The sequence below is a fragment of the Pundamilia nyererei genome, unplaced genomic scaffold, assembly GCF_000239375.1.
Source record: "Pundamilia nyererei isolate P.nyererei 1_Seehausen unplaced genomic scaffold, PunNye1.0 scaffold00001, whole genome shotgun sequence".
In the NCBI taxonomy this organism is placed as follows: Eukaryota; Metazoa; Chordata; class Actinopteri; order Cichliformes; family Cichlidae; genus Pundamilia; species Pundamilia nyererei.
This window is the reverse complement of record NW_005187402.1, coordinates 5,077,335-5,092,359: the sequence shown is the minus strand read 5'-3', so window position 1 is coordinate 5,092,359 and position 15,025 is coordinate 5,077,335. Positions and strand designations below refer to the sequence as shown.

General features: G+C 43.2%; 1 protein-coding gene across 6 annotated transcripts in view; it reads right to left on the bottom strand.

The window, feature by feature from the left end:
• Positions 1-15,025, bottom strand: part of LOC102207626 (connector enhancer of kinase suppressor of ras 2) — a 63,564-nt gene that overhangs the window by 10,266 nt on the left and 38,273 nt on the right. For 5 of the 6 annotated variants that reach the window (XR_001290278.1, XR_001290277.1, XM_013908864.1 and 2 more), the window contains exons 10-19: positions 13,444-13,571; positions 13,115-13,326; positions 11,061-11,147; positions 10,069-10,277; positions 5,002-5,039; positions 4,851-4,893; positions 3,106-3,154; positions 2,619-2,791; positions 853-926; positions 645-716 (exon numbers count right to left, since the gene is read on the bottom strand). Coding sequence is in view for 4 of the 6 variants with exons in the window: in XM_013908864.1 (XP_013764318.1) it covers positions 645-716; positions 853-926; positions 2,619-2,791; positions 3,106-3,154; positions 4,851-4,893; positions 5,002-5,039; positions 10,069-10,277; positions 11,061-11,147; positions 13,115-13,326; positions 13,444-13,571 (1,085 nt within the window). In the remaining 2 variants the exon portion in view is untranslated. The remainder of the gene's footprint in view (positions 1-644; positions 717-852; positions 927-2,618; positions 2,792-3,105; positions 3,155-4,850; positions 4,894-5,001; positions 5,040-10,068; positions 10,278-11,060; positions 11,148-13,114; positions 13,327-13,443; positions 13,572-15,025) is intronic. The other variant, XM_013908871.1, reaches the window with a different exon arrangement.

The window sequence follows — 15,025 nt, the reverse complement described above, 5'->3', positions numbered from 1 at the left end:
TTGTCTGCCACTGGGTTAGCCTGATAGACTGGCCTCTCATCCAGCAACCCTGAATTAGATTTGCGGTTAAGACGGATACATGGATGCATTCCACAGGGAAACAGAAACCTTTTAGGACTTTGTGAACCACCACGAAGAATCAGGATCTAAATTTAGCTTCACTGTAAGTGCTGAAAAATGCTAACACCCACCTTTTCACACATAATGCCCAAGAAAATGCGTGAAACAACACTTTCACATAGGAACACTCCAGATGAAGTATGGAAGTCAAATATAGCTGATTAATTACTCTCTTCCAATTATCTCCCCATGTCATTGAGGAGAGGTGTGGATAATTAGAGCTCATCAGATAGCACTCCTGCAAATATATCTCTACAATCTATCTCTTGCAAGCACACACAACACACACACACACACACACAAACAAGAGCATTTAACAAAGGAGGGCCAAGTTCATGCCTTATTCATGCTTAGAGTTGTGTTGGTGAGTTGTTCCCTGTGTAAACTTGATTTACTCCATTAAAATATTCATTAAAGGACACGTGACGTCCCCTGTCTCTGACGTTGGTCCATATTTAAAGAAACAAACCCAAAACACCACCCCACACACGCTCAGAAACTTGTATGTATTCACAGTAACTCACCTGTTCATTTCCTCAAGACAATCTGTGGCGAAGAAGAAGCTCTTGATTTTCGGATGACAGGCTTTGAAGGCACTGCAGTCAGTCAGGGAGAAGAAGGACTGATTAGTGTTTTTGCGTGTGCGCAGTGGGTTTGTGCGTGCTCACGTTGTGTGGGTGAGCGCACATGTGCTTGATTAGTAATTTTTGGCGACATGTGAGAGACACTCACAATTTCCGTCTGCACTCTATGGCTCGGTCTATTCTGAACTCAGGGAGGCTGATGAAGCCCTCAGCCTTCTCATCCTGCAGGCAGAGACAGATGGAGAGTGGTGGTACAGCATCAACACACAGAACAAAATGTCATGCATACCAATTTTATTTGGGATACTAAGACTCTAGTCAAGCATATGAAAACAACATATGTTGTTTACATTGGCTGGGATAAAGTCCTTTTCCCACTTAACATTAAAAAGACAAGCTATGACTATCATAGCCAGAACATGGAGATAAAATCTTCTGCATAAACAAACTCATCCACTGTTAATTTCGTCTCGATGAGATTTTGGTTTCAAAATATTTCACATATACACTAACTGGTCAATTTATTAGGTACACAACCACATTGCAGCAACTCTGTTCATTTAGGCATGTAGGCATGGTCAAGACAGCCTGCTGAAGTTCATTTAAGTGATTCATTTAAACTGATTTAGGTGACTTTGACCATGGCATGGTCGTTGGTGCAAAACCGCTAATCTACTGGGATTTTCCCCTTACAGCTGTCTTTAGGGTTTAAGGACAAAGGTCTGAAAAAGCGAAAACATGTCAAAAGTGGAAGACTAGCCAGACTACTTCGAGCTGATAGGAAGGCAACAGTAAGCAGCAGAAGACCAGACCCGGCGCCACTCCTGTCAGCTAACAACAGGTAAATGAGGCTGCAATTCACACAGGCTAATCAAAATTGGACAACAGACGATTGGAAAGAATTTGCCTGGTCTCCTGAGTCTCGATTTCTGCTGCTACAGATAACAGTGTGATAATTTGGCATAAACAACATGAAAGCATGGATCCATCCTGCCTCGTCTCATCTGTTGGTAGTGGTGTAGAGGAGGATTTCTTGGTACACTTTGGGCCCTTTCGTACCAAGAGAGCATTGTTTAAACACCACAGCCTACCCGCTTATTGTTCATGTCCATCACTTTATAACCACAATGTCCCCATCTTCTGATGGATAATGAGATCAACCGAACGATCTTAAACTGGTTTCTTAAACGTGACTATCAAATGGCCTCCAAATTCACCAGATATCGTTCACAGACAACTGTGTTGCTGTCATGTCAATACGGACCAAAATCAACGAGAAATTGTTTCAGTACTTTGCTGTAAAACTTTAAATTCATTTTTTGTTTACATTTTTTTTGTAATGAAATTTTTCAATTGAAAAAAGTATTATTTTATTTTAATTGACTAAATTATGCATTTCCTAGTTGCAGTCCAATTATAAGACACAGCGACAGAGATGTAGAAATGATATTAGCCTTTTTTTCTTGATTTTATGAGAAGATTTCATTAAAGGAACAGTATGGGGTTCCATTTGTATTAAAATTATGATCACATGCACACTTTCTATGTCAAATGAAAAGGTTCATGTCAACTCTGAACTGTACTCCAGCACGGACAGGCAGACCGTCGAGCCTCAAAACTGAAGAGAAAATCATTAACATTAATATCCTGTAGCACTCATTGCTATATGCTATTAATAATGCCTCATATGGTGTTTTTGTTTTCTATTCAAAAATCTAATTTGGTCTCTAATTTGAAAGAGAGCCATTATAGTCATTTGAAATATAATAATGTATCTGTATCAGGCACTGTATTACACTTCATATGTGGACTGGTGAAGTTCTGTGTTGAAACTGTGACAACTAGCTAGTGTTCATTAGTTCTGGCAACAATAAGCACAGCAAAATTGCTGTGTTTTTGAATGTAATGCCTTACGTTTTGGTTGGTGTACCAGTAGAGACAAGACTCTTTGAGGATAAACCAGTACTTCCTCCATTTTTGGGTGAAGTAGCCTTTAGCGTCCTTCTTTTTCCATAGCCAGCCTTCACAGTCACCGTGGCCGAGATCCTTACAGGAGATTCTCCTTCGACTGGCACTAGTGAGGGAACCTAGCGAGGGAGAAGAAAGACCAAGAATCCTGAAGGTCTGACAGTGAAAATAAGTACTCTGTGTGTGCTAACATGTAATCAGTATTTGAAGTTGCTAATGCTAACAAATGAAATTCAAATGTTAGGAGTCTATTCTTTATCTCTGGGAGAATTTTAATCCCTGTCATTATCTCACAGCGATGAGTGATCATGTCTGGAGTTTAGACACATTTTCAGGGTAAATCACGGGGGCCTCAAGTGCTCCCATGCATGCAGCACTGCAGTGTGTTACTGTGAAGATCCTACACTGGAAAATAAAAGAGAAAAGTACCTACCTTTACTTCTCTTTTTGGTTTTCGTTCTTAGGGAGGTGTAATGGAAAGACTAGATGGGGGGAAAAAGAAAGATATTAGAGAGAAAGTCTGTGGTTGTTTAATGGATGTACCACACAGCTAAGCGGCTAGCTCACACCACAATATTTAGCTGATTTTTTCAAAATTTCATCAGGCACACTCCAAAGAGGATTACAGGCACAGGGCACAAGGCTAAACCTACCAGAGAGCAGGAAGTGACCTACAATCAGTAATAACCTGTGTGCCAAAGAGGTCAGGATTGCTCTTCTTTTAGACTTTTAGTAAATTAATAAAATACAAGTCTAACTCCAAAAAAGTTGGGATCTTGTATAAAATGTCAAAGTGGATTGGAGTGATTTGCAAGTCTCATAAAGGTATGTTTTAATCACCACAGAACATAGGAAACATATCAAATGTTTAAATTGAGCTATTTTGCTATCTAATGAAAAGTCTAAGGAGCTTGGAAAGAAAAGCGTCTGGATTTCTTTAAGTCGCTTGAAGACGTTTCACCTCTCATCCAAGAAGCTTCTTCGGTTCTAGGGTCAAATGGTGGAGAGTCCCAGATTTAAGCCCTGTGGGAGTGTCCCCTCCTCAAGAGGGACAATGGATGCCCTAATGATCCTCTACCTAATCACATGAGCCAAGGTGTGAAAACGGGTGTAGGTCACAAGCAGCCAAGGTTTCGGGTGAGCTCATTGTGAAACCTAACCCCACCCTATCATGTGATATCCTGAGGTCAGATGGCCCAGGATGTGAGTGGGCGTTAAGGCGTCTGGGGAAGGATCTCAGAACTGGATTATAGATGGCAGACAGTTGGTGTCGTAAGCTACCGCCTCTGTTCAAAGATATTCGCTCACAGTGGACATGAATTGATTCTTTCAGTCCCTTTTGGATGTCAGTAGCTGTAAACCATGATTTGCATAGAGTAAAATGCAATTGTTTTATATATCTGTGCATTCCATCACCCGAGTCCAAGTTTGACACCAGTGGCTAGACTACCGCCTTGAGAATAAATGAGGTTTTTTTTGCTCTTTTGGTTTTGATCCTTGGATGTTTGTACAGCTGGCCAGAAGGCTGTGGCCCAAACTCTGAAGCTCAGAAGAGTTGGACTTTATCCATGCAGACCTTTGTCTGCACTCTCAGTCAAGCTCAGTCATGTATAGGTGTTTAAGGTCAGCCTGCTGCACCCAAATGATTTTTCCACAAGAGTTTTCTATATAAAAAAACTGTAGATCAAAGAAGCTAATGCGTGTTTAGGTGATAGCATTAGTACTAACACAAATGAACAAGCCTAGCAGCTATTTGTTTGTCTGTTTACAGTCAAATAGGGTTAGTCACTGTACACGACAACTCATGTTGCTTTAGAGAAAAGACTGGGGCTGATGACTAAAGCAGCTCCCTGTGCCACAGTAGCCTAAAAATGGAAACCAATTCAACTTACCCGACTGTTATCTTTTTATTCAATTAAAGAAGTGCTAAATTGATTTAATCTCAGAAATCTCTCCTGCTCCTGTCTGGCTGTATGTTCAGCGATTAAGACATAATTGATCTCCGTGTAACAGCGAGATGCGGTTGCTAGGAGATTGTTGATGTAACTGTCACTTCATTAAAATGGTGCCAGAGTCAGAATCAGTATACTGAAGGCAGTGCTGCTTGAAAAATCCCATCATAATAAAGCATGTTAAGAAATATAAAGCCAGTCCCCTTAGCACTGTTTTCCCCCTCACCTTCCTCATGGAGGCGGCTCCCGAGCTTCCTGAGCCCGAGTACCTGCAAGAAGGCACAGAGCTGAAAGTCAGCACAAATGACTCTCACAACCTCTTCCACCAATCACAAGCAAGCGGTGAAACCGCCAAGCAACCACGGACACAAACTCACCTGTCTGTTGTGTCTGCCCTCAGTGTGTCTGCACCTCTCTGAAAAATAAATAAAAATCATTAAATAACCTCTGAAACCTTCCATAATTCTGCACGCATATTTACACTGCACTGTATAAATGAATGAATAACAGCTAAAATAAAAACACCACAGTTACAAGACTCTATAACGTGAGGATCACAGCAAAGCTGAGGATCAAGACTCATCAGCACTGCACTGCCTTTACTGAATTGTTTTATGTTGCAGTCAAGTCTGCAGGGAAACTATTTGTGGCTAACTGCAGTGTTACGAGAATTGCTCCCAATTATAACACCACAAACATAATGACCTGAAGGGGGAGAGTGTCCCAGTAATATAATAGATATATGCTCCTGAAAAGTGACATTTTGCATTATAAACCACTTTGTTGTAACCACTTTAAATATGTTTTGATCCTAAAAAATGTATACTCCCAGGCCACTAAAGTAGGATTCTGATTTTTTTTTACTTAAGCAATGGGTTTGGGTCATAAGTATTTGGACAGTAATGCTAATTTTGTAATTTTGCTTCATGCACCACTGCAGAGGATTTTTAATGAAAATACCAAACAATTATTAAAGTGCAGACTTTGCCTGCCCTTTACTGCAGTTGTTGCCACTTTTCTCTTCGGCTGTCATTGATTGACTTGGTCATTGAAGGATGTCACATTTCTTGACCTTGTGAATCTCTTGGCTTTGCAGCACGCTCGCTATTTGCACCGTGAAGTGCTGCCTGATCAGTTTTGCAGCACTCGACTGAATATGAGGAGAGAGTGTGCAGCCCTGCGCACTTCACAATTCACCCCGTTGTTTCTATGAGACGTCACATCATCAATAAACACTAGTCTGGGTCACTAGTGTCCATACATGCCCATGCCATAATATTGACTCCACCATGTTAGACGGAGGATGTGGTCAAACTCTTTTAGATGTTCTCTTAGATGTGTAATCAGTGGTTTTCACCTTGGTGTTAAACCCTCCGTATTTCTATTCATGAATGCATCTCTTGATTGTAGACTTTGGCAATGACACACCTTCCTCCTCAAGAGGTTTCTTGACTTGGTTAGAGGTTGTGAAGCCAACCAAGTAAAGAAACCTCCAGTCTTTAGTTGTCTCCTGTGGTCTTTCTTGCTGAGTTTTCCAATGCATTCCTTATATTAAAGAATAACCAGATTGTACTAGAAGCTTTTTCCCATCTTCCTAAATAGTTTTTTTCAGCCCAATAAGGCCCTCCTTCATGTGCATTAACATCTCTTTGTACCTCATATTAAGAGTTCAGGGAAAAGCTACCAAATACCCCTTGAACACATAAGATCAATACTAATCTATAATTTGGCTAATTGTTTATGGAATAATGAAGGAAGATCATCTGGCAGCAAAACCCCTTGTCAGTGAATTGCCAAAATACTTTTAGGCCTCTGAAAATGCAGGTCTGCGTGGAAAAATGTCTGTAATTTTTAAACAGTTAATACAGTACTTTTGTAAAAAAAAACCCTTGAAATAAAGTTGAAGGATACACTTCAACCACATTTAGCCTGTTGGATTTAAAATTCACCGAGGTGGTGTAGAGAGGCAAAATTACAAAAATTATGACAATGTCAAACACGTATGGACCTAACTATAAAAATCTAGTTGCAGCTCAGTGAATTCACTTGTGGTGTCCTTTAAAAACATCTATTTTTAAAAAATCCATTATCACAAAATATTCTTCTTAAACAAATGGGACTACTTGTGAAGCTTTCTGTGCTCAAGGGATCCTCAGATCCTGAGCCACAGTGCGACGAGATCATTAGGAGCATTTGTTGCTGGAGAGCAGGGGCTCAGTCGGGGTTTCATTATCTCATAATCCTTGCAGTCTTCCAGGAGATTTTGCAACACAAGTACTGTTGCACGTTCTTTTGCTAGCCTTATACACTGCACATCTTACAGTACATGATATGGAGAATACTTCACCTGCATGGGCAATCTAATGGCATGCAGTGTAAAAACTGTGCAAAAACTAAAAAACAAAACAAAACAAAAAATCTTCTAAATGTCTGCCGTTCAGTTTGTGTGACATTTGCCAAACTGTTGCTATGATAGAAACGAATCAGACAGAGGAAATGAGACAGACAAAACCCACGGGTCATTTAGGTTAGCATATGCTTGTTAGTGCAGGATGGTATACTTCATGTCCCACCAAACAGGTATGACTCACCACCGTGAGAAACACGCAGCCGAGAGGGTTAGAGAGGGCCGGTGTGAGCTAAGCTGTTAGCTTGCCGTGTGGTGTGTGTGCGTGTTTGTGTTTGCGTGCGTAGTGTTTTAAGCACAGTCTGTCAGTTGAGCTTGTAATTGGTCTAGCTGATGCTGAGTCATACACCTACTCACAGGGATACGTGCTCCTGTGTGTGCGCACGGGAGCGTGTGTGTTTATTCAGAATAAACTCCTATTTAGACCCAGGCGTGTCTGAGGAGATGGGGGATATTAGGATGAGTTAGGATGAGTCGTGAGATGGCTACCCTGCATACAAATGCCCTCCTTGTATGCTCGTTTGTTTTGCGCGTAGCCGCGTGCACGTGAGCTTGTTGCGCACGGGAGAAACATATGAGCTATGGAGGGGAGTGCTTCGGTGTCACTGTCTTTCCCGTCATGGGCGATGCTGACGGCCGTGCAATAACACTTATCATTGTCGCTCTCCTCTGTGTCCTCTACCTGACAAATGCACACAAACACAACCGACAGCATGTCAGAAGGTGCGAACACCGCGATCTGTCCTACAGCCACCGGCAGGTCCCTTCTCAGAGGCCCAGATGCCTCTGATGATAAGAACAAGCAATTGTAGTTATGACTTAATGCTTTTGATCAGCTTTGTGCCGTGTTATTCACTAATAATAAAGCTTCCGCTACACTCAGTGGTTCCTCTGAAGATTTTTCATTTACATCTTTGATTTTGATAGTTTATTAATCTTATTTATTTTTCTGCTTCGCTTCTGAAACTCTTTTCTGTTTCTCCAAACTCTTGTTGCTTGTTGCTTATTTTCTGATCATTTTAGCACTTGATACTTAATTTCCAGACATATCTGATGTTTGATAATAAGGAGAAAGGTTTGGCTAGAAATACACAAGCATTAAAGTTAACAAAAATGAAGGTAACACGTCGGTGTTTTGTTTCAGTGCGTTTCTTAACCCTGTCTTAGAAAAACCTAGTCCTAAGACCAGTAAATCCTAACAATGGTGTAAACCAGGGGTGGGGGAACTCCAGGCCTCAAGGGCCAGTGTCCTGCAGGTTTTAGATGTGCCCTTGATCCAACACAGCTGATTTAAATGGATAGATTACCTCCTCAACATGTCTTGAAGTTCTCCAGAGGTCTGGTAATGAACTAATCATTTTATTCAGGTGTGTTGACCCAGGGTGAGATCTAAAACCTGCAGGACACCGGCCCTGGTGTAAACCTTTAAATTGGTGTCTATCAGTAGTTTAGTGTTTAAAAATGGCTCAATAATCTTAAACAGCTGAGCACTGTAGTCTGAAAAAAGTTAGTAAAACAAAGTAAATAACATATTTATTAGGAAATGTTCAAACTTGAATAATACACTGATCAGGCATAATATTCTGACCACCTGCCTAATAATGTGTTGGTCGAGTCATGGACTTCACTAGACCCCTGAAATAGTCCTGTGGTGTCTGGCACCGTTGTTGTTAGCAACAGACTGTAAAAACCCTGTAGGGGCTTCATGGACCCACAGATGCTCGATTTGATTGAGATCGGTGGAATTTGGAGGCCAAGTCAACTCCTCAAACTCGTTGTGCTCCTCAAACCATTCCTGAACTATTCCTGCTTTGTGGCAGGGCGCCCTATCTTGCTGAAAGAGGCAACAGCCTTTAGGGAATACAGTTTCCATGAAAGGGTGTTTATGGTCTGCAACAATGCTCAGGTAGGTGGTACAGGTCAAAGTAACATCCACATGGATGGGAGGACCCAAGGTTTCCCAGCAGAACATTACTCCAAGCATCATCCTGCCTCCGCTGGCTCGTCTTCTTCCCACAGTGCATCCTGGTGCCAGGTGATCCTCAGGTAAGTGACGCACATGCACTTGGCCATCCACGAAATATAAAAGAAAACACGATTCATCATGTTTTTTCCATTTCTCTGTGGTCCAGTTCTGATGCTCACATGCTCTCACGTGTTGTTGTCTGTTGGACAACAACAAACTGTGATGCTCTGTGTGCACCTTTCTATCAGTACCAGGCCTTTCTCTTCCATGGTTACTGTCAGACATCAAATACATCTGGAAATTAATTATCAGGAAACAGAAAATCAAGAATCAAGTCAGAAATATAATTGCTTGTTACTTTTTGAACAATAATTGCTACTTTTGTCGATGATAGAGCAACTCTGGTTAGCAGTGAAGCAACGGAAGGCCTTGGGTTCGAATCCACTGGCCGGCTCGGGCCTGAGTTTCCTCCCCCAGTCCACAGATAAGTGGTGATTGTAACGTGGCCCTAGGTGTAGATGTGAGGATGAATGGTTTTCTATCTCTGTGTGCCTCTTGCTCCTTGCCAGCTTCGATAGGCTCCAGCACCATTTAATTTAGTTTTGAAAAGTTTATGTTTTCTTGAATGCAGGTTACTTTAACCCCGAAGCTCTTTGTGTTTTGAGCATGCTGATTTAAGATGTGTAAATGTGTTTTGGTTTCCTCTTCTTCAACTGACATTATCTTGATGACAGCACGTGTTGCTCCAAAAATTCTGTATACGTCCAGGATTAATGGTGCCTTCACAAATGTCATGCATTCATTAATGTCTACAAATGCCATCAGATGCTGGCTTTTGAATTTTGTGCTGACAGCAAAGTGGACTTCCCCTCTCTTTGGCTCCTTTATATGTTCTCCATATGACTATAAGGCTCTATCAAGAATGTCAGTCTAAATTGGTTTGACCATGAGACAGTTGTTTCACTTGGACACAGTCTGTTTTAAAATAGCTTGTGTCCTGATGAAGGTGGATAAAACTTACTCGCCCTGTATTTAAAGGCAACAATAAACGTTCAAAACTAATGTACTTACAGGCAAAGCTTCAGGTGGCTGGTCTAGGCGCAGGGTGGAGGACAGCATGGAGGGGCTGATGGGAAAACTAGGGCTGCTGGGATTACGGCTCTTACGCCTCGAGCGTCTGGTGGAATCCCGGCGGCTCTCTCTGCTCGGACCCTCGGGTTCTTCCTCGATCACCAGGATCTTGTCGTCACTAAGGTAGCGCAGGAGGGAGTTGTCTGAATCTGTATGGAAGAGGAGGGGGATTGAAGGGACATGGACATTAGATGATGGACAGGATCGATAGATTGGATGACAGTAAGAGGAAAACCACAGAGGGGGGGAGATAGCATATAAGAGCCAAAGGAGAAGCCCTGAGCAGAGCGGAAACAGACAAGACTGAATAGACCCTTACAGATAAAAACCCAACAGAAAAGGATAAAAGTGCCTCAGAGCTGTTGCATCTGATATGGCGCCACAGCTGGGGACATACATCTAATCTGTCTGCAGTGATTATGTTGATTTGGGAGGCACCACAACAACTAAATCTTGTTGGTCACAGAAAGTTTTATACTGCTTTGGCTCCACATAGACAATGCATCTTACCTAATTTGCTTCTTATCCGAACACTTAAATATTAGAAAACGAAAAAGTTACAGAGAGAACGAGAAGGAGAGGGAGAAGGGCAGAACCCCAACATTTGTATTGTGCTTTAATATTATTCATAGACTCTCTGATGGCAGAGTTGTGGATCCCCAGCTGCATACAAATTGAGTCTTGCCGCAAAAAAAGGTGAAGCTGGGTAAAATCGGGAACATTGAAATATCCACATTTCCAGGGCAGCTGTATAAATGCAGTCGCTTTGCATTTATGTTCGTTTTTCACCCTGTCAGATACATACCTGGTAGATATGTATCCTCACACAACCACACCACCATGGATAACCAGAAGATGAGCTGAAATGTGTTGAGCTGAGTATGAAGCAAAGCACCAGTCTTTAGCATGTATAGGTGTTTGTGTGTGTGTACCTCGGCTCCCTCTCTTGCCCATGCTGGGTTCCTTGGCCTCGGCCATCCAGTTATATTCGGGAGGCATGGAAACGGGTCTGAGGTCACCTGGAAGTACCAATCATCAATCAGATAGTCTGCTATGGGGGAGGAACTGGAGGTGGGGTATTTTGCAGGACGCAGCGACTAAGAGACAGAGTGGGACACAGCTGGTGGGGCAGACAGGTGGGAGCGAAGGTGTGTGCAGGTAGGGGGTTGGGCAGACTCTCGGGGGACTTACACAGCTTGCAAGGCGAGTGTCGAGTAAGGCCCCGTAATTAGGCTGAATTTATATTTTGTTGTCACTTAATTTCATTCGTATTTCAACAAAGCTTGACGGTGTCTTGAGTCACTCATTTCTTTATATTTTGCTTCCAAGGAGTCAGATTTTTGTGCAATTTTTAAAAGTGGCCTTGAGCAATAGTTCTCCAGCCTTTCTTGAGGTCTATCAAACTTTTTCTTAGGACTTTGGCTGCTTTGTCAATCATTTGCAGTCCAGTACTAATACCTGAAAACGTGCGAGATCCTTCCTGCCGATGCCAAACAATGTTGGCCACAAATATTCTGTAAACAACACAACCCTGCTGGGTGACTCACGATGCCATCTCACAGCAGTGTGGGGCCAAGCTGGTGGCCATCATGAGGAGGAGGTCTCAGGCGTTTGTGCGTGTGTTCGGTTTATCCACAGCTACTGAGGCCCCCCTTTGTTAAACGAATAAACCGTTAAATTGCCACTATCTCAGGCTTTAATCATCCAATCCAAGAAACGACACCAAACAAGAATCAGTAGCAGAATAAACTGTTTCCCCGTTTAAGGGTTAATAAACATGTTTCATAATGGTATAAGATTTATTGTCATCCACTGAAAAACCGTAGAAACTCAGCTATATTCAGCGGCAGGTATTCCAGGATGTGGCAGTTGAAAGCTGGGTTTATAGCTTTACATGTCACTTTGCACAACCTGTGCATAACAAGGCAAAAAACCACGAGGATGCTCCTGGTTGTGCTTGAAACCTTGAACTCTGACCGAACACACCCAACAGTATCACAGGTCACTTTCTTTCACCAGTGATGACAGCTCAGTTTGAAGCAAAAATTTTATGTTTTCTTCCTACAAAAATCGAGGTCCACGGTGAGATCACAAAGTGCACAGTGCAGAAGAGACAAAACAAACATCGATCTAAAAATAGCAGCTGCACTGGAAGTGGCACAGAGGTGCACGAGAAGATGACTTTGAAAGGGAAACTAATTAAATTCAAATCAGGCATGTTGTCTGTTCATAATGCCATGGTCCTGCAACTTCATTTAACAATCCCCTCTCTTTGCCTTTGGAGGTATAGAAAATGCTAGCATATTCCACTATAGTATAGATATCCATGCTAGCATGTTAGCTGCTATTGACATTGCTAAAGTATATACTGTTGCACTCATGTCTGACATGACAGGTATTTTTTTAACCCATCATTTCTTTCTCAGCCACCATCCTGGTAAAGATTTGTCATGCTGTTTTCCTGGCACAAAACGACACATGAAACATACGAGGACATTCTTGCATATGTAATCGCTAATATTAGTTTCATTTTGCCACTGTGCTCTCAGACTGCCTCGCTAAAGAGATGATAAAGTAATGTTGCCTTCTGACTCAGCTTCAATGACCCTCATCCTGCATGCCATATAGCTGTGCCTGAATAAACTCAGAGGAAGGGTGCATTACAGGAAGCTTTGGAAGTGATCTGGAACGAGGGTGGACACAGGTGGTGGGGCAGACAGGGAGCTGGAGACAGTTTATTTGGATTGACTGTTTGGCGTGTGATTTTGTTTTGCTTTTGGCACATGTGTCCGCCGGAAAATGACACAAAGGAGCAGAGCCATGAAGTGGGTAATGAACAAACATACAAGGAGGAGCTCTGAGAACATGGTGAAAAGAAAAGGTGAGAGAACTTGTGGGAGAAAGCATGATTTTTTTTCCATTACAAACACAGACCCAGAACCATTCCTGCTCCATCCAAGCCGCCTGGTCACGCTTGACCTCTTACCGTGGGTAGGGGTCTTATCTCGCCGACGAACCCCCGTATTGCGACCCCTGTCATAGTCAGGTCCCGGCGGTCCATCTCCTTCCAGCAAGGAGAAGTACTGACCGCTGTCCTGGTCCAGGTAGTAACTGACCGCCTCTGAACCTTTAGAGCCCGACTGGGAGCTAACGCTGTAGCGGCTGATGTCGTCACATGACATCAGACCCATCTCCTCCCTGGGGAGAGACAGCACAGCTTGTCATCACCGCTGTCATGAGTGTACTCATCATCGTCGTATCATAATAATCAATGTAATGGTCATCATCAGGCATCTGCCTGTGTGTGAGGCTGACCTGGTGCTATAGAGTCCGGAAACAGGAGAGAGGATATAGACGTCCTGCATGCTGGGGGCATCCATTTTGGACATGCCCAAAGTTCCACCAGGTGTAGGTGAGGTGCTGGTGGGGCTGGTCGGGACCGGCTGAAGAGAGAGAACAGAAGAACAGAGAGAAAGGACGAGTCTTTAATGGGAGGATGGTGAGGGATCTCAGAGCACAACCTGCAGTAAGTGAGCATTAGAGCTTTCCCTGCTTCACAGAAAAACAAACAAGCACACAGTTTACGGTCCTACAAGGGAATGGAGCCTTTTATTTGTGATATCCTGCTCGCGCTGCACCTGGCATTTGTTTTAAGAGCGAATCACAAACAAGAGCGTTATCTCCACACCGCTGTCATGTCGCCTATGTTGTTTTTCCCTTTTTAAATACCTGCCTACCCCAAGTTCAGTCACTTCACCACCCTGTCATTTTGTCTCAAGCCTCTTCGTTCACACAGGCCTCTCCACGTCTGTTCCCATGACAACCCCTCCTTCTCCCATGCTCTCTTTGCTCTTCCTCGGTTCTCACCCCTCTGTAAACCCCTCCCTGCATCCCGTGCCACAAGAAAAAGCGGGGACAGAGGGAAAGTAGTGTAGCCTCCTACCTATGCTTGACTCAAGGACACCCATTTGTCACGGAGTCCTCCGTGAGGAGAGGATGCCTCACCTCTGATGTCACTGCGACTCAGTCCAAGTTTTTAAACAAATTATATTAATTCTCAGACAAAACAGTCGGGGGTGGCAAATGCTTAGCTCGTGCCGCCACCCCTCCACCCCTGAGGAAGAGGCTTACAGATTTAGAAAAATGAAGTGTTTTACTGTCAGAGTACGCTCCATTTTAGACGGAGACGACACAAGTGAAGACAGAATGGATAAACAGATATGAAGCCTGAGCAACAGCAAAGTGGGCAGTGCTCCCATTACGAAAGCCCGTGGTTTCATCATTTCATCAGCAGCGCATTAATCAAATTCATTTCATATTCCAAACTTTCCATCCTCTCCTCTCCCCTCTCTCTCCCTCGCCTCTATCCCCCAGGCTGCCTCTGTCTTCCTCTTCTTTCTCCCGCACAGCCCTCCACTCTTAAAGGCAGCTTACAGTAAGACGGCTTCACGATAAATAATGAAGGCGAGCTGGGAAGAGAACGACATGAGAGAGCAAATGAAATAGGACAAAGAGAGAAAGGGAAAGAGTGCTAGAGAGTGAGAGAGAGCACGAGAGACAAAGAGGGAAAGAGGTGGGGGAGCTGTGCAGTTTGGTGACTCGAACTGAGTCTGAAAACAGTAATTTAGTGATTACAGCCCACTGCTCCCTGCATGGGAAAGGGATTGGGGGTAGAAGTAGGGAGAGATGGGAGTAACACAGCAGGAGAAATTCTAGTCTGTTAAAACAACACTTAAAGCATTTGACCCCCGCTGTGTCCACTCTAGACTACCTAAGAATCTACCACTAAAACCTTTCCCAGACCAATTTTCCTAGCCCACACACACACACACACACACACACACACACACACACACACACACACACACACACACACACACACACACACACACACACA